The sequence below is a fragment of the Equus asinus genome, chromosome 10 (genome assembly GCF_041296235.1).
Source record: "Equus asinus isolate D_3611 breed Donkey chromosome 10, EquAss-T2T_v2, whole genome shotgun sequence".
In the NCBI taxonomy this organism is placed as follows: domain Eukaryota; kingdom Metazoa; phylum Chordata; class Mammalia; order Perissodactyla; family Equidae; genus Equus; species Equus asinus.
Window position 1 is genome coordinate 57,918,897 of NC_091799.1, and position 24,060 is coordinate 57,942,956.

Here is a 24,060-nt window from a genome sequence, read left to right on the forward strand (position 1 = left end):
GTCAGTAAGCACTGAGAGATGGCAGTCGTGCTTCCTCTTGCTTTTCCTGGAGACATGTGGGAACCCTCCCCTGGCATTCAGTGTAACAAACACATGATGGAGCCTGGACCAACAGGAAGGAAGAGGGATGAGGCATGGGCAGTGAAGAGGCATTTCTTACTATCAAGACATGAGGACTGGTCCTTTATTTAACTTACATTTTCCCCTCCTTTTTACACAGAAACAGGAATCTACCAGACTGTGATAAATGACGTTTCTCACAAAAAAAGTCTGACAGACTTCTATTGCTTCTGAGTGAATAACAACCTGTTGGCTCCGTAACCTAAGGAAAAATACTCTCAGAAGCTGAAAGACAGGCTTCTCTCAGCCCACTCGTCTGATGAAATACTACTAAAATTACGTTAGGGGGGAAAGAATTCAAGCTAAGTCTACACAGAGACAAGAAAAATAATTAAAAGGATCATTAAAGTCTTAACTACATTTTCTCTAATCTCAATATTAGAACTAAAGAAAAGCACAACAATAAAAGACTAATCAACAGGCACATAAAGCATGGTGCAATTACTGCAGAACACCACAAAGAAGAGTAGGATTCAGTGTTTTTAATCACTATTGGATTATACGTGAGAAACAGAATTCATCACTCACTTAGCACCTCGTTATATACTGCGAGGCACTGTGCTAGGAGAATGTAAAGATGAGAAAAAGATATGATTCCAGTCTGAGTGCAAAGTATTTGGCCTTCCGAGACCCTCTGTCAGCTTTTACTATTATGGCAATGATGTAATATAAATCTCCAAAGTATCAATGGTAACAATACAGATAGTTGTGAACTCATCAGACAGCTTTGGAAAAATAATATTACCAACTGCTTAGCCCTTGCTCCAATTATATCTCTCTCCCACCTTCTCAGAGGTAACTACTATTATGAAATTTGTCTTTAAAATTACCATGTTTTCCTCCAGACTCTTACTACAAATGTATATCTACATATGCGTACGTATTCATTGTCTATGTGTGTGTGTACCCCCAAATAAAATATTGTATGTAGCGTCATGTTAACCTTACACGAATGGTTTACGTAATATTCTTTTGCACTTGCTTTTGTTCTCCGACACTATCCTTGAGTTTCATCCACGTAGCCATGTGCTGTGGTAGTTCATTTGTTTTCTATGTGCACAGTGTTCTGTGGATGACTACGCCACAATTCACTTATCCACTTTCCAACTGATAGATGTTTAGGTTGGTTCAAATGTTCAGCTATTGCAAACAATGCTGCTATGAGCACGTCTTCTTGAGTACATGTGCAAAAGTTTCTCTGAAGTTTTACCCTGGAGTGGCATTTCTGGACTTTGGTCGTCATGTCACAGTATCGTAATTTTATCAATTTACCTTTTACCTTTTTACTTTATCATCTTTCACTTATTATTATGGGGGAAATCAAATTTCATTCCAGAGGGGCAGCTACCTCTCTCTCTCCCTTCTTCTCCCCAAACGTGTTACAGATAACTCCCACTCTCAACTGGAGGGCCCCTTGGAGCAAAAGGACTTCCTTCTGGGGGAGAGTCACAGCCCTACTTTTAATATGAAGTCAACATCATCTGAAAGCCCATCAGCATTAAACTAGCGTTTTCACAAGAGGACAACGGAGGTAGGGCTTACTTGTTCATCCTTTCAAACCATCGTCCATCACAATCCTGAAGACATCTTCCTAAAACACATATCCTCCCCAAAATCCTTTAAAGCACTCAAAGTAAAAATTCCTCTACTCCCTGACTTTCCTCTCTGTTTCCACCTTTATGTTCTCTTACAGTCAAGCAGACACATCTCACACTCTAGCCACACACTGAGAAGTCCCCTTCTCTCATCCCATTTCTACCTGCCAAAGTCTTGCCCATCTTTCAACATCTTGAGCAAGCGGCTTCTTCAAACACTCCCAGACTTTCCTGATTGGAATTAACCCTTCTCTTCTTTGCACCATCTTGAATAGAACTTAAAAAAACAAAAAAAGAACAAAAACCCCCACAACATACAAAGCAGTCTTCACTGCAGTTTTTGTAATATGGCTCTAACTTCCCTGTAATTAGTACTTGAGGCCAAAGGCCTCATCTCTTGAATCTTCACTGTCTCTACAATGGTTATGGATGTAATAGATAAGTAACGTAGGCCACTGCCAGGTTAAACTTTAAATAAACTCTTGCACACATACAAGAGAAGGCATGTTTGAGGCCGCTCATAGCAGCACTGTTTGTAATAGCTAACATATATAAGAGATAAGTTCAACTTTAGGGAGAAAAGAATGCTGAATAATTCTGATGGAATTTAGGACACATGACCTCAAATATGGCATCTTGGCATATCGAATATTTTAAGATTAAGGAATCTGAGAAACAGCATGTTCAGGAAGGACGTTCTGACCTGCTCCTAAAGTAGGTCATAAAATCCTCATGAGGGAGGGACCTTCCCTATACCCAGAGGAAAGCAGCGTCCTTATCTCTGAAGACAAAGGGACACTGAGGAATGTGCCTGAACAGGCCTTGCTAAGTTTCCCCCAGTTGACTACAATTAGCTCACCTTTGTCCTGTCACATCTTTGCACAGCTTTCCATCCTTCATCAAATCTAGCATAAAACCACTCAGTTTTAACCATTTCTTTGGGTCTTCATTTCCTTATGAAGGCTTCCATGTCACCTAAAACTTACATTAAATAAATTTGTACGCTGTTTTGTTAATCTGGCTTTGGTTACAGGGTGCCCAGTGGAGAACTTAGGAGAGTAAAGGAAAAATATTTTTTCCTCCCCTACAGTTCTTCTCAACACCAATTCTCCTCTGTGAACTAACACGTCTGCATTTCCTAAAGAAAATCCCGACATGGAAATGTCTTGCATCATCCGCAAATTTAGAAATGGAAAAAGACATCATTGAAAAAGGATCCCAGACAAAAAGAAATTCTTAATTTCAGAGTCCAAATACTCTGAAAGAGCAGATAAGGTTTGGGCTAATTTATCAGAAAGAACAACTTATTGATAAAACAACAGGAAAACCAAGATAACAAAATGTGAAGACTCATCTGAATTTCAAAATGCCTGGATTGTTTTAAAAATTAGCAAAAAGAAGTAAACCAAACCTAAGAAAGGGTAATTAATTACCTGCATGAGCAGAGAGAGGTGAGTGCGGTCGAGGCAATGCTGGTGACTGCCCATTGCCTATCAAGCTCTTCCGGTTGCTTGTTCGGCAACTGTCAAAGGGAAAGTAAAAATAAAGCATTAGAAAGAGAACACAGCATCAATAATGTTTAGGTACATTCAACATAGGCACAGACTAGAGCTTGAACAAGCTATCTGCTCATGCTACTGCTAAAATTTTTGCAAGATAATACGCACTCACTAATATTTGAGAGGTGGCTGCCTCTTAAATATTAGAAAACATAATGTATTCATATAGTATAACACCATCAATATTCCTCACCACAGTGAAGCTATAATCAAATGCCTTCTTTCAGCTCTCGACTGCAAATATGTGACATGTCATACACACAAGCGATAAATTAAGGATTCAAACCAGCAAACCACAGGTAGCATTTTTGTTGACACAAAATGTCTAATACAAAATTACATGCAATGAAGTGCAATGACATTAATCTTACAATGATGCACTAATTAAAAATCTAATTATTTAGACAAATTTCATATTTGTGCCTTTTGTCAATAGAACAGCTGATGCCTAAGATGAATGTATTTTACCACTCATTCATTTTTCATCTTGTATACTGCATTCAAATTCCTTATTAAGGTAAATATTTTGGAATCATAAAAACAGATTCCAGTTTGTATTAAAATAATAGCGAAGTCTTTTTTCACAGGCACACTACCTACTGTTTTTATCCTCAGTGAGGAAGAATAAATCATTATATCCTGGCAGAGGGCAGCTATTTTTCCATGTTTCTGCTAGCAGAAAGTTATAAAATGGTTAATTGGATTCCAAAGTAACTTTCATAAGCCTCAAAGGATAAGGTAAATGCAAAACTGGCTGATGATAAAGTGGATATTATCTTATTTTCATTTGCTTTTCTTCAGTACAGACAGGCACTTCATTCTCTATTATCAGTACAGTAGTTAGACAAGGCTAATAAAAACCAGCAGGTTACGTCATTGAATTCACCTTTAACAAGGTTCAGGGCACCATGATTCCATCTTGCTACACTCGGGCTGCCCTCAGCCACCAATAAAGGTTTATTGTAACATCTTCTTAATTCAGAATATTATCTCTGTTATATCAGGGTCTTGAAATAGGAATTTTCACCCGACGACTTTTTTTTTTTTTGAGGAAGATTAGCCCTGAGACAACATCTGCTGCCAATCCTCCTCTTTTTGCTGAGGAAGACTGGCCCTGAACTAACATCTGTGCCCATCTTCCTCTACTTTATATGTGGGACACCTGCCATAGCATGGCGCTTGCCAAGTGGTGCCATGTCCGCACCCGGGATCCGAACAGGCAAACCCCGGGCCGCTGAGAAGTAGAATGTGCTCACTTAACTGCTGTGCCACTGGGCCAGCCCCACACTGGACTTCTACACTAGGTATAGTGGACATATTTGAGAGTTTGTATAAAATAATTGGAAGGAACATTTCTAAATATCCAAATAATGCATTTCAAAACCAAACCCAATTTCTTTCAGCAGTACTGACTTGGGAAGCAATCTCTCCCTTAGATGTCTGTTTACTATCATGTCAACATTCTCATATTTATAATTCCTGAAGGTCAGGCTGCATCATTTTATTTTCCTTACTAGAGCAATCAACATCCCATAGCATTATCTGTGAGTTTAATTAAGATCATATTTACTCAGCCTTAAAGAAGTTGTTGAATAAGAATGGACCCTTGGTACTTAATTATGAAGGTGGATTGTGATATTATCAACTCATCTATCAAGAACTGTATTTGACCTATTACATTCATAATTATTAAATCAGATAGTCAGATTTTTTTAAAAGCTACTGTATAATGTGTTTAGTGTTAATTCAGATTAATGTCTTTTCATTTCAACACAGGAATATTAAATATATCAACTTGCTAATGTTAATAAAAGAAATTATAAATGACAGACTTACACCCTGGTAATCTCAGTTAACTTATTCATTAATTTAAGCAAATTAATTGAAATACAGGTTAGCTATCACAAAAATGGCTACTTATATTATTTTTTACATTTAGTATGATCTAAATCATTTATGAAGATTTTTCTCTTGATATTTAATTATAAATGTTTATATATGTAAATCAAATGAATATGAAATGTGCATCAACATAAATAGCAATCTAATGAATATCTTACAGAGGGATATCAGTGAAATATGCTGACTGACTTAAAGCTAAAATTTAGAAAATGATATTTCCTAAAGAAAATTTTAAAAAATTGTATTTTAGGAAAAACATATAGAATGACCAGTACACTACCACAACAAGCAAAATAAATAGCCAACAATTTAGACTTAAAACAAAGAAAAACACAAATTAAAAACCCCTCACAATATTATCAGTTATTTAAAATCTACCAAAAGAAAGCAGAAAAGTATTGATTTTAAAAATGTACTTCAAAAACATCTCAAAAAGAAATGTGTAAATAAAATCTGAAAAAGAAATATACTTGTTTAGTCACTATAAAAAGATAGAAATATAAAATTTAAAAATATGAAAAAAGTTTATGTTACATTCATCCTGTATTTGCCTACTCTCCAGGAAGATTTATAATCTTCACAAATAGATGAAAATGAATGCAATTTGGAGGGAAAGAAAATACAGGCTACTTCATCTAGGAATATATGAGCAAGTTAAAAGAGGTTAAAAACAAGCTGCCTCAGATTTTGAACTGTTTAAGGTACTGGTAGTATGCTATATAAAGTTTACCATACAAAACCTTAAAGAATCAGAGGCATATCTCATGGACAAATGCTATGAGCCAAACAACCAAAGCACACTGCTCAGCTGTCAGCGTCTTCTCTAACCCCCCCGTAGCTCTTCAGCATGAAGCTAGGGATGGTATTAAGATTATAAAAATTGGCACTTTCTTGAATCTGAACAATCCAACAGCAAGCTTCTAAACATGAAATACTCTTCAGTATGGCAAAACCAGACTTTATGAAATACAGGCCAAGACAGAGATTCCCATGTGTACACAAAATCTCCATAGTCATGAGGAGTCTTGGCCTCACAACTGAATTTATTTGTTGCTAACATTCTTAAGGTAAAGAGGCATTTTATACTCCATTTAACCCCAAAATACCTACATGTTGATATATATATTAATACTTTCAAAATCCTGGGACCCTACTGGAATATTCTGTAGATAACTTTCCGAGGTGTGGCAGGGGCAGCCATGCAATCTTAGCAGTCCCCGCTCTGGTATCTCTGAGAGTCACCTACTTTACTGCTTTAAAACTACATTTAACCCCATAGTAAGATACCAGTGGGGCAGGACCTATGAGCCCCTACTACCTAGACGGCCACAGCACCTGACACTACCCACATTAATATGACACTCGAGCAAAGTGCTGAGCTGGCCTCTGTTGATCGTTTCTTCATCCAGTATCGCACACTTTCCCGCTGATGAAAGGAGAAGCTCATGGCATCCAAGTGCGAGGCAGGCTCCCCAGGTGCCAGTGACCACACACCATTCATTTAATCCATAAAGTGATAAAATGGTAGAAACATTGCCAATTGGACAAAATCAAGGTCCCTTTCCTTCTACTAGCACAACAAAGTAGATTCAGCCTTACTTTTGCTCAGGCAGTGTCACCCGAGGAAAACACAGGTGGCATCCTACCAGGTAAAACAGAAACATCACTTTATAGTAGAAATCTCTCTTTTTTTTAAACCAGGTGTTTATTTTTTTATTTTTAAATTTTATTTATTTATTTGTTTTGTGAGAAAGAGTGTTCCTGAGCTAACATCTGTGCCAATCTTCCTCTATTTTATGTGGGATGCTGCCACAGTGTGGCTTGATAAGCAGTGCTACGTCTGCACCCAGGATCTGAACCTGCGAACCCCAGGCCACCGAAGTGGAGTGTATGAACTTAACCACTACACTACCAGGCCAGCCTCAGAAATCTCTTAACTTGTTTAAAATTTATCCTCATCTAAGCATTTGAGCTTGTAAAGAGTTATCTCTAGTTTTCAGCCTTAGAGACAGAGGTATATGATTGCAAAAATGGAACTCAAGATCAGTTATGAACTCAATTTTCAGCTATCCATCCCCCATTCTTTCTGCTTCACTCTTTAAGAAGAAATAGAAGCCATTCACCCTGCACGAGCTCCAATCTAAAAGCCAAACACGGAAACATCCACTTCCCAGAAGGCACCTCCTCGTCTTCAGTTCTCCAGTTGAAGCAACACATGGAGACACTCACTTTGCCTGTAGATAATATGCTGAGTTTATTCCCTCAATTCGGAAGGTGACACAATGACACAGTTAGATTCTTTACTTAAAAAATCTGAATTTAGCACAGACAAAACACACACACATGGTACAACAAATACCGTTGACGGTGGACCTGGGATCTGAGAAGAATGAGAAGGTGGAAAGAATGCCAGTACTTTTGAGTGAGTAGAACTACCTGGGCTCTGGAGGCTGGGAAGCAAGGCAGGCAGGGACAGAACGCTCTGTAAGAAGGCCACAGTTGGATGGGCACTGCGCGGAGACGTTTTAGAGTGACACGAGGCCACCACCAGGAAGCGTTTTAGGGGTCTGCATGGTTTTTTGGCTCAGGCAGGTGAAGTGAGGACTGAATAGGGCATCGCTCCCGCTCCCTGAGTTCACTGCTCCCATTCTCCAAAGCAGTCACAAGGAGCTTCTCACTCTCCTAATTACTGCCAACAGCACCTTCCATTTGCCAGGAAGACAGAGCTGGATCATGCACTTCACCATCCAAGTCAGGCCCGACTCAGTGTGATAGACAAAGAGGAACATGGGCTACTAAGCTGAAGGCAGGGTAGGGAAGGTAGTGCATGTATTTTTGGTCCAAAACACCCATATTCCATTTTTGCCTAGGATGACCTTATGCTCTGGGCTCCATATGAAGGGCTTGGCGGGACCTGTAAACGCTTCATATCTGGATCTGTCACATCCTCATGGTAGAAGAACCTGTTCATTTTCCCCACCAGGTCTGGAAAAGCCATGAGGCGCACCAGGCTATGGCCTTTTGCAATTGTTCTGAGTAGCTGAAATCTAGCTTAATTTTAAATTACGCTCATTCTGAGATGTGAATACTGATCATGTCTGATCACGGCAAGACAAGCTGAGGAGGGAAACCCCAACAGGCAGTAATTCCCAACATTCACAGCTGACTTGAAAGGTCAACTCTCAGTATGACACGTGACTGACCACCATTGAGGGGCAATGATCACACAGCAAATTGCATAAAAAAGCCCCAGGAATTCTGAAAAGTTAGGCTACAATATATTAATTCATCTTGGTGAAAAATTTGATAAATTTGCACAGGAGACCAATTATAGACCTAAGCTTTACTGCACATGAACATCTGCTAATGATTTCCTAATACTTTAATAGAATCTGAATGTAGAAATATTCCTAAAACAAAGAAGAAGGCTAAAATGCAGGAACTGGGGATGACTAGGAGGCAGAAATTGTCTAGCTAATGTGATATTGCTGAATAAATGTTATAAACCAGGTAGGCTCCTGTCTCCATTCAATGAAGGGGTTGGACCAGATGAGAAAAATAGTTAATATACTTTTTTTTTGGTCCAAGAAATTTTTAAAAGATAGAAAATATAGAAAAATAATTCAACAATTCCCACCACCTGGAATGAACAGACGTATCATTTTGTCATATTTGTTCACAATCTTTAAAATCAATCAATCTATCAATCTGTCTGTGTGTCTGTCTGTCTATCTCTCTATCTATCTCAGAAACAGGGAGAAATGTACCCTCTGACGTCCAAACCAAAAAACATTTCCACTCCCCAAACAGGGAACTACTAAAAGAACTGTGTTCTGGGTCTTTCTCATCCACTTTTGGCACTTTAGCATTACATACCCATGAACAACATTTGTGTATGTGTTCACATTTTTGCTAGTGGTATCACATATCAGGAAAATCTAACAAAGACTTGGAGTTGTGCAAAAGGGATGAATGGCTTTCCTTTCAGTGGCTTGCTAGGCTTTGTATAGCGGACCCTGCAGGGGATTATCTGATTCTATATAAGGGTGTACACTTTTCATTGTCCTTCTATTGACGAGGCTATTTTAAAGCTCTGTAGGGGTAGAAGTTAAGTTGTAGAAATCTGGTAGCAATACAAGTGATTCATGTCCATAAGAATATAAATGAATTTTGTATGGGACAGATACAGATGACCTCCACTCCATAGAAAGATGACCCCAAACATTTAATATCATTGTCCTACAAGATATTAACCAATTTTGCATCTACTAGCAAATTCATTTCATCATTCCTGATAGATACAGAATATTTATATCTATATTTACATCTACATTTATACATCTATATCTAAGTATATATATGGTTTTCAAAATCTCCTTTGAACCTGTTTTAATATGTTACTGCTGCCCTCATTAATTAATAAGTTAAATCAAATCTCTGACACATGTTCATTTTATATTTCTATGACACTCATGTTTTTGACTTTTGTACAAATTATACTTTAGCATACACTGTACATTACAGATATACTGTAACTGTTTTTTTTCACTAAACACTATATTTCTGAGATTCAACCATGGCAACATAAATACAGTCTAATTCATTCCTTTTTTAGATCGTTCATTTGAAGCAAATTTTAGGACTCCTAAATGCATTAAAATTACATATATCACAGACATTTCTTTTTCCTTTTTGCAACATGAAATGTCTAAGCCTCTGTGTATTTGCAAATCTGAATGCAAAAGCCTTGAGGCTGCACTTGAAAGAAAAATTATATCATGCAACATAAAGCAAATCTTCCATAAATCTTCTTTGGACATTTTCCCCTCAAATCCTGCTTATTCCTTCAGAGGCTGCCTTGCCTTTATCTCAATTTCTGCCTTCATTCTATTGTCTTCTTTCAGAAATAACCTTCTTTCTTAAGTAAAGCACTCTATCCTTTCTACGGTCTTCAGTCTTCAGCTCTACCCTTTCTCCTGAACGGCACCACAAGGCCATGCCTGGTAGCTGGCCGGATAAGCACTAGTCCTCCTTAAAAGGCAGCAGAGAACAAAGCATTAATATTTCTGCCTCAGTGACATACTTTGTTACTTATGTGAAGTTGAGGCACTGCCAGTGTCTTCCCCATGGCCCGTGAAATCAAGGCTCCATCCAGGCTTTCATTAGTTCATGCCACAAATTCCTTTTTGAGTCCGTAATATATGCTAGGTACTATCCCGAACAAACAAAAGTCCCTGCTGCCCTCAAGGGACTTACCTTCTGGAGGAGGAAGCAGATAATAAACATAATCAACTGGTAAACTTGATGGTATGGGAGATGGTGCTGACATTTACAGTATGAGAGATGGCAATGAAGAAAAGTAGTGTAGAAAGTAGGACAGAGAGGGCAGATGTGGTCAGGAAAGGTCTCACTGGGGACATGATATTTGAAGGAGACCAGAAGGATGAGGGAGCGAGCCTTCAGTAAAGGCAAAGGCCTTGAGGCAGGGGTCTTCCAGGAAGGGCAAGCAGGCCAGGGCGGCAGGAGCGGAGGGGCCAGGGAGAGCAGAAAAGAGGACAGCGGAGAGCTGACTGGGGCAGATCTGGGGCAGCCTGCAGGCCACAGCACGGAGACTGGTTTTTAGTCTGGGTGAAGACGGAAGCTATTGGAAGGTTTTAAACATAATCTGATTTTTGTTGTAAGAGAACCATTCTGGCTGCTAGATTGAAAGAACCGAAGGAGGAAGGAGAGAGACCAGTTAGGAAGTTAAGTTGATGTACATTTCTAATACACTCTCATCTCCTGTGATCTACTTTAAAATATAGTATTTGATTCTCAAAATTAATTCATGCAAAACAGTGGCCCCCAAATTCATTGTAAACATTATACTAGTCCTCACTCTTTCGTACAGACTCCAAAAACCTGGAGAAAGAGCAAGTGCTGATACTGTGTGGACTACACCACAGGCCTGAGTGCTTCAGGCCTTCAAAGTAATGACCTCATTCATGGTTATCCGGGCTATGTAATGATGAATACTTATTACTGATATTATCAGCATGATATTTGAACTTAACTTTTCCATTAGTAGAAAAACTCCTTTTTAAAGGCATTAATTATAATAGAAATGAATGGTTGCTCATACTGATTTCACTTATGAGCAAAAAATTTAGGCTAATTACACACCTAGCAGAAGGGAGAGGTCTCCGAGCTTTCAAAAATTCTGAGGAAAATCAATAGGAAAATATCTATATTACTGTATAGTACTTCTTGGAAATATGTCTAATCCATTAAGATAAGCCCATGGCGAGGTCTGGCCCAATTTCCTGTCTTCATAGAAGAAAAGAGAAATGGCTGAATATACAGAGATTAGCAAGACACTATTCAATGTAAGAAATATTTATGGAATGTCTATTCCTATGTACAAAACACTAGGGGAGATAAAAAATGAAAATATTCTCAAAGTCTTTAAAGTATAAAAGAAGAGATAAGACTGATTCACAGATAACCATATGCTAAGGCAGAATCTAGAAGAGAGGCACAGACAAAAATTTGTCGCTATCTACAGTGTAAGATAAAATCCCAATCAGGTTTCAAACATATTTTCGCAAGTCATAAGCACCAGAATTTTACAGAATAGTACACATGGCAAACTGTCCTTCTATTTCATAGGCTTTCCTTAAATAATCCCTTAATCTCAGTGATCTGCCTGATACACAAAAAAATTTTTAAACCTATTTCTTCTAAATTATTCTGTTTGGTGGCTATTTCAAAGCTAGACATACCAACAGAGCTATTTCTGTGTGGCTGACATCGTGAGCTCTGATGTCATATGTCAGCACAGGACTGACGCGTAGCTGACATTCACCATGTTGTACCATAGTGATCCTGGCAAGTAGAGTGTCCACTCATTCATTCAGTAAACATCACCAGGATTCCACATGGAATTTAGAATGTAGGAGGCAGGATGAGTTCCTTGAGGGCAAAGGTTATATTTTAATAGAATACTGAATCTCTTTGGACACCCAGAAAAATACAGGAAATAAAAATGATCTGAATAAAGATTCATTAAATATTTTGAATGACTGACTAAATATGGTTCCTGCCTTTAACTTTATAATTTAACCTGCAGGACAAAGATAGTCTAATTTATAAGACTAAACTAATTGAGGATGATGTTATAATAGAGTCTCAGACGACTAGATTGATCAAGGCCATGTGTAACAGAAAACAGGAAGAGCTGACAGGTTTGTGGTGCTATGTACATGGTGTGAAAGACACTGGGAAAACCTACATACATTCTGAATAAAATTACAATGGGATAATCAGTGGAATTAAGAGAGGCATAACACAATGCTCAAAGTCAAGGAGTTGGTAATGATATGGGATTTATAGTAGCAGAGTAAGCTCACCTGCTGAAAAAGTTGGAAGCAAAAAGTAATTAAAGTGAAGAGGGATCCAATACCTGTGAACTTTTTTAGTGCAATTTATCTGCAATGCGAATCACAGGAGGTACCTAGTCTGTACGCCTCCCAGGAATCCTAAAACGTCAGGGCAGGTCATGGATTTGAATGAGGACACTTAAGGGCTGGGAGAGTCAATGAGGAGATAACTTCTGGATTTGAGATTAGTCACACAAAGTACAATAGCTCAAACCTCACACCAGAGACACATAATAAGAATTGTTCCTACCTGGGATGAGGGTGTGAAGAGAGTGCGGGGAAGGCAAGGTAATCAATTCTGATCTAAGCGTTCAAGGGCATGTGCTGTATCTTGGGGAACTGCTCCAAGGGCTGATGTGGCCAAAACATTGCATGGAGTCATTCAAAACTGTGGTCTAATCTGTCCTTCAAGGCTAAAGAGCTGCTGTCACCTGGCTGGGCCTACCTGTGGCTGGGTTAGCAAAGCGGCAATGAGAGACAACTGGGGGAGGGGTGGAGTGGTGACCCCAATTTTATAACTGAGTAAACGGTCAGGGTCAAATACCTACGAGACCAACATCCAAGCCTTAGTTGTTCCCAGGGCAGTTGTGGTGAGGAACCAAAGATAAATCCACAGACATGTTGGGGACTCAAGGAAAAACAAACAAAATACAAACTAATGTTTTTCTAAATCGTCACTTTGCAAGTGTGTGTGTGTGTGTGTGTGTGTGTGTTTGGGTGGGATGAGGTGAGAGGACATGTGTGACAAACACATTTTTTTCTAACCGCTCATGTTTCACTCAATATGGATAAAAGTCACAAGTTGAAAAATTTGTTCGTAAATAGCAGAAAGCCGAGTTCAAAGTCCAACTATAAAAATTACTTTTAATCAACTTCATTTTATAGCATTAGATGATTCTCCGTTGACCAGTGATAAGGAAACAAATCTTTAAAAGCCTTTGAAAGCGGTGGCAGCACCAAATGCGAGTAAACACAACAGCTTAAATCTAATCTTCTGATCTGCCTTTTGGAAATACCACAATAAAACTTTACCACTAACTTCTTTGCCCTCTATCTACTATTTCCTACTTTTATTGCTTTCTAAGAAATGGTCAACCACTTTAGAGGGCTGGATTGGAAGATATTCTTATGTCCAAATCTTATGTGTATATTTATATCACAGCTGAACTGATATAATACTGTTTCACCTACTCCAGCCTTCTCCGTACAGAAATTAAATCTCAGTTTACCTTGCTACACCTAGAAACATTTAATTTGGAGGATATATTTTAGTCTAGTAGGGTAATTTAGCTACATAGTTAAACAGTACCCATAAAAATGAACACTCTGCTCCCTTTTTTTTCACGTTCAGAGGACTCTGGGATTGCTTGTTTCTGACCCACAAAAGGGAGGAGAGTGTACTTTCATGACCACTGGATCTCCTTTTATGACAATCAACAGAAATTTATGACAAGCCCAGAATGAACAGCATGACTACTTAACACCCTTGCAGCTCGAAAGCATTTGGCATTTACAGCAATTCAGCATAGCGCTTTGCCCACAAGTGCACTGCCCCTGATTCCATGTGCCTCCACAGTCGGAACACAAACACACACACACGCAGAGCCGACATCAGAGCTCCACGTTGTTCTCTTCTGGGAGGAGAAGTCATGTGGCAAAAAGCCAGTATCTTTCTGTTCAGTATGTTTTATTGCTGGCTGCGCCTAATTCAGTATCTTGCAAAATGACATTCTGTTAATGACATGAATGTCAAAGCTGTGATAATGGGCAGAAGTAGAAGAAAATGTTTCCTAAATGGAGAACCAACAGGAAAACTGCCAAACGGAGATTAAAATTAGTTGTGTTCATCCCATAGTTAAGCACTTGGTCCCCTACTATTTGTGTCCAACATGCAAGGGATGTAGCCCTCTACGGAGAGAAGAGCAGCCCACCTCGGTGAAAAGCACAGAAAGAAACAAGAGGTCAAAGGAATGTTTTCCCTTAATTAATTTGACACATGTCTTTTCTTTTTCTCATTTGCATCCACTGATGTTTTCCTAGCCTGTCTCTCATTTTGCAAAGATGAAATTGGCCACAAGGAGCCCATCCTGTGCTAAAGACAGGAGGGCTGGGGAGATACCAGAAGAAGCTGGCCTTTAAGTTGCTCAGTATTCAGTCTGGGTAATGAATGCTCCTGGCTCTTGCCATATGTGGACCAAGTAACAGAATTTTAGGTCTGGAAGATGATGCAGCGACTGCCAAGGCAGCACCACCAACTAGTGGCAAACAAGGACATGGAAGGGAGGTCATGTGGCTCCCACAATTAGAGCACATTCAAAGTTAGAAATCTGCACTAGACATAGAGATACATTTAACTACTACTTTTTTTTGAGGAAGATTAGCCCTGAGCTAACCACTGCGAATACTCCTCTTTTTTGCTGAGCCCTGAGCTAACATCCATGCCCATCTTCCTCTACTTTATATATGGGATGCGTGCCACAGCATGGCTTGCCAAGCAGTACGTAGGTCCACACCCAGGATCTGAACCAGCAAAGCCCGTGCCGCTGAAGTGGAACGTGCAAACTTAACCACTGTGCTACCAGGCTGATCCCTAACTACTTCCTATGTGAACGCATAACAATTCTATTCCACAAAGGAAGAGATAGCTTTGTTCTAAATTTCCTGGCTCAGCTATTTCTCAGGAGAGTGGAGTTATGAAATGTAAGGACTTGACGTTGGTAGATCTGGTTTCAAGTTCCAACCCCCGTAAGCCTCAATTTACTGATCTGTAGAATGGAGATAAGAATATGAACGACCTCAGGGGGCTATGTGGAGATTAAATGAGATAACGCATGTAAAGAAATTATCATGGTGCCTGACACACAGCAAGTGCTTCATAAATATTAGCTGTCAAAATAAAACATGGTCTTTCTCTGTTGCACACATTCTCTCATGAACATATGTTTTCATACTTAGAATGTTACACTAAGGCCTTCTCTCAAGGATCTCAGAAGAAGCTTAAGAATGCTCATAGATTAACTTCTAAATTGAACACGATGAACTATGCAAGAGCTAAAGAGGCTGGTTCTAAGGCAGCAAGACTTGATAGTAAATGTAAATAGTAACACAGCTATAGGAAGAACGTAACAGTAAAAAGGGTGATCGGTTGGCTTTAGAAACAGAAAAATAAAAGCTGCGGAACCACAAGTTCTAGCGTCCATCCAAGCTCTGGCTAAGGGCTTCAAACTGGAAATGTCAGGGTGGAGGGACATGCAAAGAACCACATCCAAGAGAATTCAGAGCGTCAGACCAATGGTCAGGACTGTGTGCGTCAGTCCACCTCAGCTCAATGCCTTAATCGTCCAAGCCAGCTAACATCCCTCGCTCTGCTACCATACTCCCCAAGCAACCTCTGACCGCTCTAAGGAGAGGTCTACCTAAATGTGAACAACGAGAACAATAACAATAGTAACTGCTAACTTTGCCTAAGCATTTCATCCATGCCGAGCAATGGTTTAATTTTCATGACACTCCTATGAGATAGGACTTATTTTTATCCACACCTTATAGATTTGAAAACTGAAGAAGTGAAAAGTTCAGTTTTCTGGAGGCAGCAAGCCTGATCCAGGTAGACAGATGCCCCAGTGTCATGGGCTTTTTACCCCAGGACACACCTATATACAGAGTTTTCAGGCTCAGGGTAGACAGACAGATGAGATGTCATGATTTGGACATTCCCTCCTCCACAGCGTATTCTCGAGAATCCAAAGGCGGATGACCCAACACATGGATTATCCATGGCAAGAAGCACTTCCTTCTCATCCCTGCCCAAACCAGCTGGTCTAGTCAGACACAACTAAGAAAGAGACTTGTGTTTAAGCATGTGGGAATCAGATTTTTTGTTCCGCGGTTTCTTAATGGATTTCAAAATTACATCCAAATTTCTGAATCATGCCCTCTTTAACATGGCTTTTTTTGCTTCTCTATTTCTACATACTTGACTCTTTAAGTCACAGACATTAAATTTGTGATGTTTGCATCTTTGTATGCACTGGCTTTGGAGAAAAGGACCAACTGACCACACTGTAATATGCATTAGGAAGCGAATTTGGCCAGCAGAAGATCTAAAGCTTATAATAAGGTATAATGACTGTGTTATTGAGAAAAGCTTTTATTTTTTTAAGCCGAAGCATTTACAAATGATGTCTCTCAAAATAAAACAAACTCAACACTATAAAATCTACATATTTACAACTTCTATAAACTTGTGACCCCAAATCTTGAATTCTTCGTTGCACTTCCTTCAAGATGCCATTCCTTTAGTCTGGCATCTTCCCCTATTCTTGCTCCCCAAAGACCTCCCAGACTCTAAGAGAGCATGTATGAGAAGGCGTCTGTGTGTAGAAAGAGGCTTCACTAAGTTGTGTGAATTACATTGATACTATCGTAGGCGTTCAGACAAGTTAAAGTGTCATGAAAACGTCAGTTACTAAGGAAAAGTTTAATGCTGGCTTTACTCACATTCAAATCCTGGCCTGCCTCTCATGGGCTTGGCCACCTAGTTCTCATAGGTTCAGCCTTGTGTTTAAAGAGGTGACCTCATTTGTCCCTAGCCTGGGGTTTGGTCCTTATTAGTAAGTACCCTGAGCTCCAGAATAACACACCACCTCCGCCTCTTCACTGTATTCACCAGATATCCAACCTAAACTCATTCTGCACTCCCTGCCATGACTCAGAGAGTTCCTGTTCATTGTGTTCCTGGATTCCTGTTTATTAAAGCTATAGAATCCCTGAGCTTCACACGAAAACATTTCTAAGTAGAAATTCAATGGTATAGAGAGATGGTAGCCTACTGTGTACAATTTCCATATTGAAAAGGATCCTGAATAACACGCCTACATGAAATTAAATTGCATATCAAGACTAGGATTAGGATACATCGACTTACAGAAAACAGATCATTGACACTGTGAAAGAAATCAATGTGAAATCTTCCAGTGGCTACCTTTGTTTATTATTTTTCTAAAGAGACCTAAAAATCCTCCTGAAAGAGCAAAACACATATGAAAACAACAACGCAGCTAAACCGTCTTAAAAATAAAATCTGCTGGGCCAGCCTGGGGGCTTAAGTTCCCACACTCCGCTGCAGTGGCCCAGGGTTCACAGGTTCAGATCCCAGGAGCAGAGCTACACGCCGCTCATCAAGCCATGCTGTGGCTGTGTCCCACATACACAGAGAAGAGGAAGACTGGCACAGATGTCTTCCTCATCAAATAAACAAACAAACATAAACATATAAATAAAATCTGTGAATAGCTACCAAGTGAGTCATTCTTTTGGCTTTGTGGTCACATCACATTTTCATTTGCAGTATAATCATAAAATTGTAGGGCTCACTTATATAACAAAAAGTGTTTTCTGCCTGGGTCTTCAGATAGTAGCTACACTGATTGTTTATTACAGTAGGCACCAAAGTTTCCAAACTCACACAATTATACAGCAAGGAGCAAAAACACTTTGTACTATTAGCTAATTTGCCTCATGGACAGTACACCAAATTGTTGATGCTATGTTCTTCAAATAACAAAAATAGTTTCTCATTTTACTTAAAAAAAAAAAATCAGGGCTGGCCTGGTGGCGCAGCAGTTAAGCTCGCATGTTCCGCTTTGGCAGCCCGAGGTTTGCCAGTTCGGATCCCGGTGCGGACATGGCACCGCTTGGCAAGCCATGCTGTGGCAGGCATCCCACATGTAAAGTAGAGGAAAATGGGCACAGACGTTAGCTCAGGGCCAGTCTTCCTCAGAAAAAAAAAAGAGAAGGATTGGCAGCAGTTAGCTCAGGGCTAATCTTCCTCAAAAAAAAAATCACACAAAGATCTTAGTTATGTATTTTTGCATCTGAAAGGTTCAATATTTTAAAATAATGTAAAAAAAAGTAGACGAGTGGTAAGCAATAGGTCATGTCATCTTTCTATAAATTGGAGGCTAGCATGTGGCAATAAACAGTTTCATAAGACAAAGTTATTGCCTATCCTCCTCTGGCAATAAATACAACCATGAACTTGGTTTTCCTCTTTTTTTTTCATGTGCAGCTTTATTACTCCACCAAAACCCCCCAATGTTTTTAAGAGTGTCTCTGCCCCAGGCAGAGGAGGATTGGTACCAGGACCCAAGAGAGGTGCTTATGAGTTCGCAATCAGGAAATCTGGGCAGGGAGACACTTTCCTGAGGTTTTAAATAGCCCCCATTGTTTAGTTAGGTGACATTGTGTATTTGAGAGTCCAAAAAAAAACCAAAAACCCTGCCTATCCAAAGTTTGACAGAAACTAGGCAGTCATGATAAAAAAAAAAAAAGACTGAAGACCAAAATAAAATAAAATGAAATAAATCAATATATAATCCCCTAAGCTAGAAATGCAACTGTTAAAGGTTTCAATATCCAGGTGGGCAAATTGTTCCTATGTTAGTCAGGTTAAGGCATTTTCTGAAGTAAGGCCTAGAGAAAGTAAAGATACTTAACAAGGGAGTAATTTTATCATTGAGAAATATGAACTAGGGAATGAGGGGGTAGGGGAGGTCCCAGGAAGATTATTTAATGTGTCTATAATATACTGTTAAACTAAAACGTATAATTCCATTATAAAACATTTTTTAGAATTATTGTATTACAGCAAATATCAGTACAACTAATAATTAATGTTTCTGTTCTAATTAAAAAAATACTAGCAATGAGTCTGGCATCATAGTTGGGAAGAATTAATGGTATATTAATTATAAATGATAACTCTATCCCCCAAATACTCTGGGTCCTCATCGTCACAGCCTTGCTTCAGAGATCAGTCATTCTTCAACTGTTAAAACTTCCTCTTAGAGAAAGAACTTTGATTAGTGTTCTGCCTCCTCTTGTAAGATATGATTTTACCTCAACAAGATGAATCTCTAACTCATCTATGAGAAAGGGTTAACCAATTTGTATAGAAATGAAGAAAACTACTTCCCTAATCTTTTAAAAAGGTTTTTTAAAAGTTCATAAGATTCAGGAATAGAAATAGGATTGGCAACTTTTCTTAGGATAGCTCATTTTTTGGTCATTCTGTCCTCCAAATGCTTTTTATGTACCAAATTAAATATGTATTTTAAAAAATCTACCCAACAATTAGGACCTAGTTCTGCCTGAGTCACACTAGCCTGAAATCAGATGATGACAAAGTCCAGAAGAGGCAAGAAAGGGTGGTCCTAAGAGGAGCAAGGACTGAGGCTGACAGAGACTGCCTTGCCCTCTGAGGACCAAGAAACTGGAACTTGCAACAAAACCTCTCTGCTTGCCCACTCACTTTTCTCTTTTCTTGGGATCACTCGACAACCACCAAGAATTAACTGCCTCCTCTCTGTGGAAGTATTTTGTTTCTAATCAAGCCAATTTACCACCCACCCCCATAAACACATTCCCTTTTTGATCTTTCTCTGAGATGACAGAGAACAAAAGATGATGCAGAACAAATGATCAGTCTTGTTTGCCTAAAAACCCTGAATGAAGTCAATAAGCTATGCTACAACCACAAGATGGGACATTATTCCAAAAATGCTTTTTACAAAGGCCGAGAGGAAGAGTGAGGATATCAAACATGATATCGAATGTATTTAAAATATACAGAATGACGAGAAAATGAACTGGAAGGAAATGTACGTAAATAATAACGGTGATTACTTCTCAGTGGTATGAGTACAGGAGTATAAAAGTGTGTGTGCTTGTGCTTTAGTTTTCAAAAAATTTAATCATAAATCCTGTAATTTCTTAATCTGAAAAAAATGCGTGCTTTACAAAGAAAAGCTGATGTCTTTTTTTTAATATCGCTATCCATGATTCTCAAGAGGAACGGAGCGAGGTAGAGAGTGACAACAAATGTATCCTGTAACAGGATAATTCATTGGAATATTAACTTGCATTCTTTCTACTGGAGGAGAACAAAAAGTATGGGTTCTTTCCCCCATTCCAAGAAGTCTTTGTGTTCAGGGTCTGGGCTCCTGGGTCTTAGATAGGTTTTGGTTTCAGGAGTGGAAGGAAAAGTTAGGAGGTAGCCTGAAGGTAAGTAAATTGGCTCTGAGCACCCAATGTCAATGTGGGGAGAGTGTTTCCCCACACCACCAAACAATTCTCAGACACCAGCAGAGAATTCAAGTTAGTTCTGACCCTATCCACCCCAAGAGAGTGTAAGACTCCACAGGTAAGTGTTCAGTCCTACAAGACTGCCCCTCCCATCCTTGACTTCAGATGCCGTCACCAACCCCAGGCTGCACCTGTGCTTCTGACACACCAGTTACAAACTGCAGGTGCCCATAACCTCCTCCTTGGACTTCAGACGCCAGTTACAAGTCCAGGTTGTTACCTGTACTCATGACCGACAGGCTATAAATCAGAGGTTCCCAAGACCCCCTCCTTGGGTTTGATTAATTTGCTAGAATGGCTCACTGAACTCAGAGAAACATTTCAATCACTAGATTATAGGTTTATTATAAAAGGATATAACTTATGAACAGCCAGATAGAAGAGATGCATTGGGCAAGGCATAGGGAAGGGCGTGGAGCTTCCATGCCGTCTTTAGGTGCACCACTCTCCCAGCATCTCCACCTGTTCACCAGCCAGGAAGCTCTCTGAACCCCATCCTTTAGGGTTTTTAGTGGATGCTTCATTACACAGGCATGATTGATTAAATCATTCGCTGTTGGCAACTGATTCCAACTCCAGTCCCTCTCTCCTCACCGGAGGTCAGGGGCAGGACTGAAAGTCCCAACCTTCTATTCACAGGGTTGACTCTATTGGTAACCAGCCTCCATCCTTGGGGCGCTTTCCCCAAATCATCTCATTAACATAACAAAAGATACCCTTACTACTCTCAACACTTAGGAAATTTCAAGAGTTCTGGGAGCTGTGAGCCAGGAACCAAGGGATGAAGACCAATCATATATCAGAAAAATATTTTGGTCATCTGAATGACCAAATGTATATTTTTCTTATAAATCACAATACTACAGCAAGTCGACACCCAGGGCCTTCCCTAAGGATAAAATAGCCTATGAGTGATGATCCTACAGGGAATGAAATGGGAGGAATTGCCTCAGCCTAGAAGATAGGGGAGCTTTCCAGGGGAATGAGAGAAGGCAGAGGTGTCTGTGTATCTGACTGTGTGTGAGAGACGAGGACCTGTGTCCACTTCTTTCTATTGCAGGGCTTCAAGAGGCACAAGATGACAGGCCCCATGATGGGAATGTGTGTGGCTGGGGGATAAAGGTAAGCAGGACAGAATTAACAACAGAGCCATGCTTGCTTTGCAAATGCCAGTTATAGATGCTCCTGCCTACTGTAGGCATCCCAGAGTACCATATCTCAGTGTAGAAGAGGCCTCATCATTCCACGTGGGCTTGGACTATAAGCAATTCAGATGAGCAGGAAGCAATTGCTGGTTTCCCATCACTCGACCATATCAGAAAGTGTATATCAAGCAGCTACAGTGTGACATCAATTGCAGTGATGGATGCATGGGTGTATATTTATCTCCAGACTCATCAAGTTATATATATTAAATATGTACAGTTTTTTGTAGGTCAACCATACCTCTATAAAGTGATTTGAAGAAAGAGAAAGTGGCTATAGTAGAAAAAATATACACCAGACCCCGCTTGGTTGAGAAGTACCAGCCAGCCCTAACTCACTCACAGCAACCCAGAATACCAGCAAACTCTCTCTCTCAGGAAATCACCAATAAATGTCATTTATTATTTTAGCAAAAGCCCATCTCTCCTCAGAACCTGACTTAAACCATGAAAACAGACACAAAGCACAGAATGTTGACCATACAGTTTACTAATGGAAGGAATTGTTTGCTCCCCTTTAATTACAATCCAATGGATTCTGGCTGTGTAGCCACAGTAGTGCTAATCAAAGCCAGGCCAGGCCCAGTTCTAATAGTTATTAATGATGTGGGGGGGACACTGCTAGACCTCAGCATGCTTGGTCAACTCGACAAATAGCAAAGCCACAAGGAAAAAGGTCTTCTTGACTTAAAATGCCTATAAAAGCCCCAAGTACAACCTTGGAGTTGCAAGGGTTTGAAGGAGAATGCGGGCACCATCAGTAGTTTGCTCTAAACCAGCAGTCCTTCAGGGGAAGCTTTTCTTTGTTTATAAATTCACCCCCTGAGTACATGAGTGCAACCATAACTGAAGACTATCCTTTTAGAAAGCCACACAGAGCACACTATTTTCACAGCAGCAGGCATGATCAGCTACCCTAAAATATTAACAACTCTATAGACATCAGCTTTCCCCAGCATTTACTGTTAAACATATTCACTCCTCTTGGCTTTAATTACTGAATTTATATTTGGGTGGTGCTTATCATATTGCATTGGAATATAAATTGTCTCACATTCAATTTGCAGAAAACTTACAAAGTTGAAGCTGCACTGCTGAATCCAACTAGAATCATACTGTCACATGTTAAGAAGGAATAAAGTTCCCAGTTTTGGGGTGATATGGAATGAATCATGCGTCATCGCATAGCCCGAGATTTCAGGAAGGTCACCTGGTCCTCACTATAGAAGCGTGGCTACAGAACCAATGGGAAAAACCAATTAGGTAAGAAGTCAATTAGGAATCCAGCACCACAAGGAGAAGGGAGGGACCTGGTGGTTTTGGAATCATTGTTATGTGCCCCCCTTCACCCCACCCAAATGCCCACAACTATCACTTGGCATGAACCCCATCCATTCCCCTCCTGAGCCTTTCCCAAAGGTGGTAGAAATGCCATGCTTTTGTGGTGACAGCATTTCAGTCACGTTAGGAGTCCAGGGCCCAGAACAGATGTGGATGTGTTGCTTTTTAATACCTTACATAAAGGCAGCTTAGCAGAAAATATTTGAATAAGCTCTGAGGAACAATTCTAAAGTCTCTAGGTGTGGTTTGTGATGACACCACAACAAAAGATATAAGCCTTTTAGGTAAGTTGTTTTAAATGAAGAGACTGCACAAAGCTAGATAAGACATTTTATACTAAGTCACTGGCCAACTGGCTTACGCTCTAATCTCTTGTTTGGAATGTGGTCAGCTGTGAAGAGTGGCTGGCATGAAGCGCCTCTTTCATTGAGAACCAAACAGATAAACAGGGTTAGACCTATAATGAAATACAATATAGCGTAAAAACCTGTTCTGAGACTTCATTGTTTATATGCATCTCTAAATGAATGGCATAAGTAGATGTGGATTCACAAGGACATATTATTTGACAATAAACTGATACTTTCTTTGAAACTTAAACTTATTTTGCTTAACACAGAAAGTGGTTGCAATAGCAAAGATAAAGGTGACAACTGTAATGAGAAAATGAACACAGGCAGACTGTCTTCCCACAGCAGAGTCAAAGTTAATCAGTTACCACATTGCAGAATCTAGATCATTCTAACGTGACAAAATTCACAGGGCACCACGGATC

The 24,060-nt window shown here is 39.6% G+C and overlaps 1 protein-coding gene across 14 annotated transcripts in view; it reads right to left on the reverse strand.

Moving 5' to 3' along the window:
* Positions 1-24,060, reverse strand: part of MAST4 (microtubule associated serine/threonine kinase family member 4) — a 575,525-nt gene that overhangs the window by 108,468 nt on the left and 442,997 nt on the right. For all 14 annotated transcript variants that reach the window (XM_070519562.1, XM_070519559.1, XM_070519558.1 and 11 more), the window contains one exon: positions 3,149-3,237. In XM_070519562.1, the coding sequence (XP_070375663.1) occupies positions 3,149-3,237 (89 nt within the window). The remainder of the gene's footprint in view (positions 1-3,148; positions 3,238-24,060) is intronic.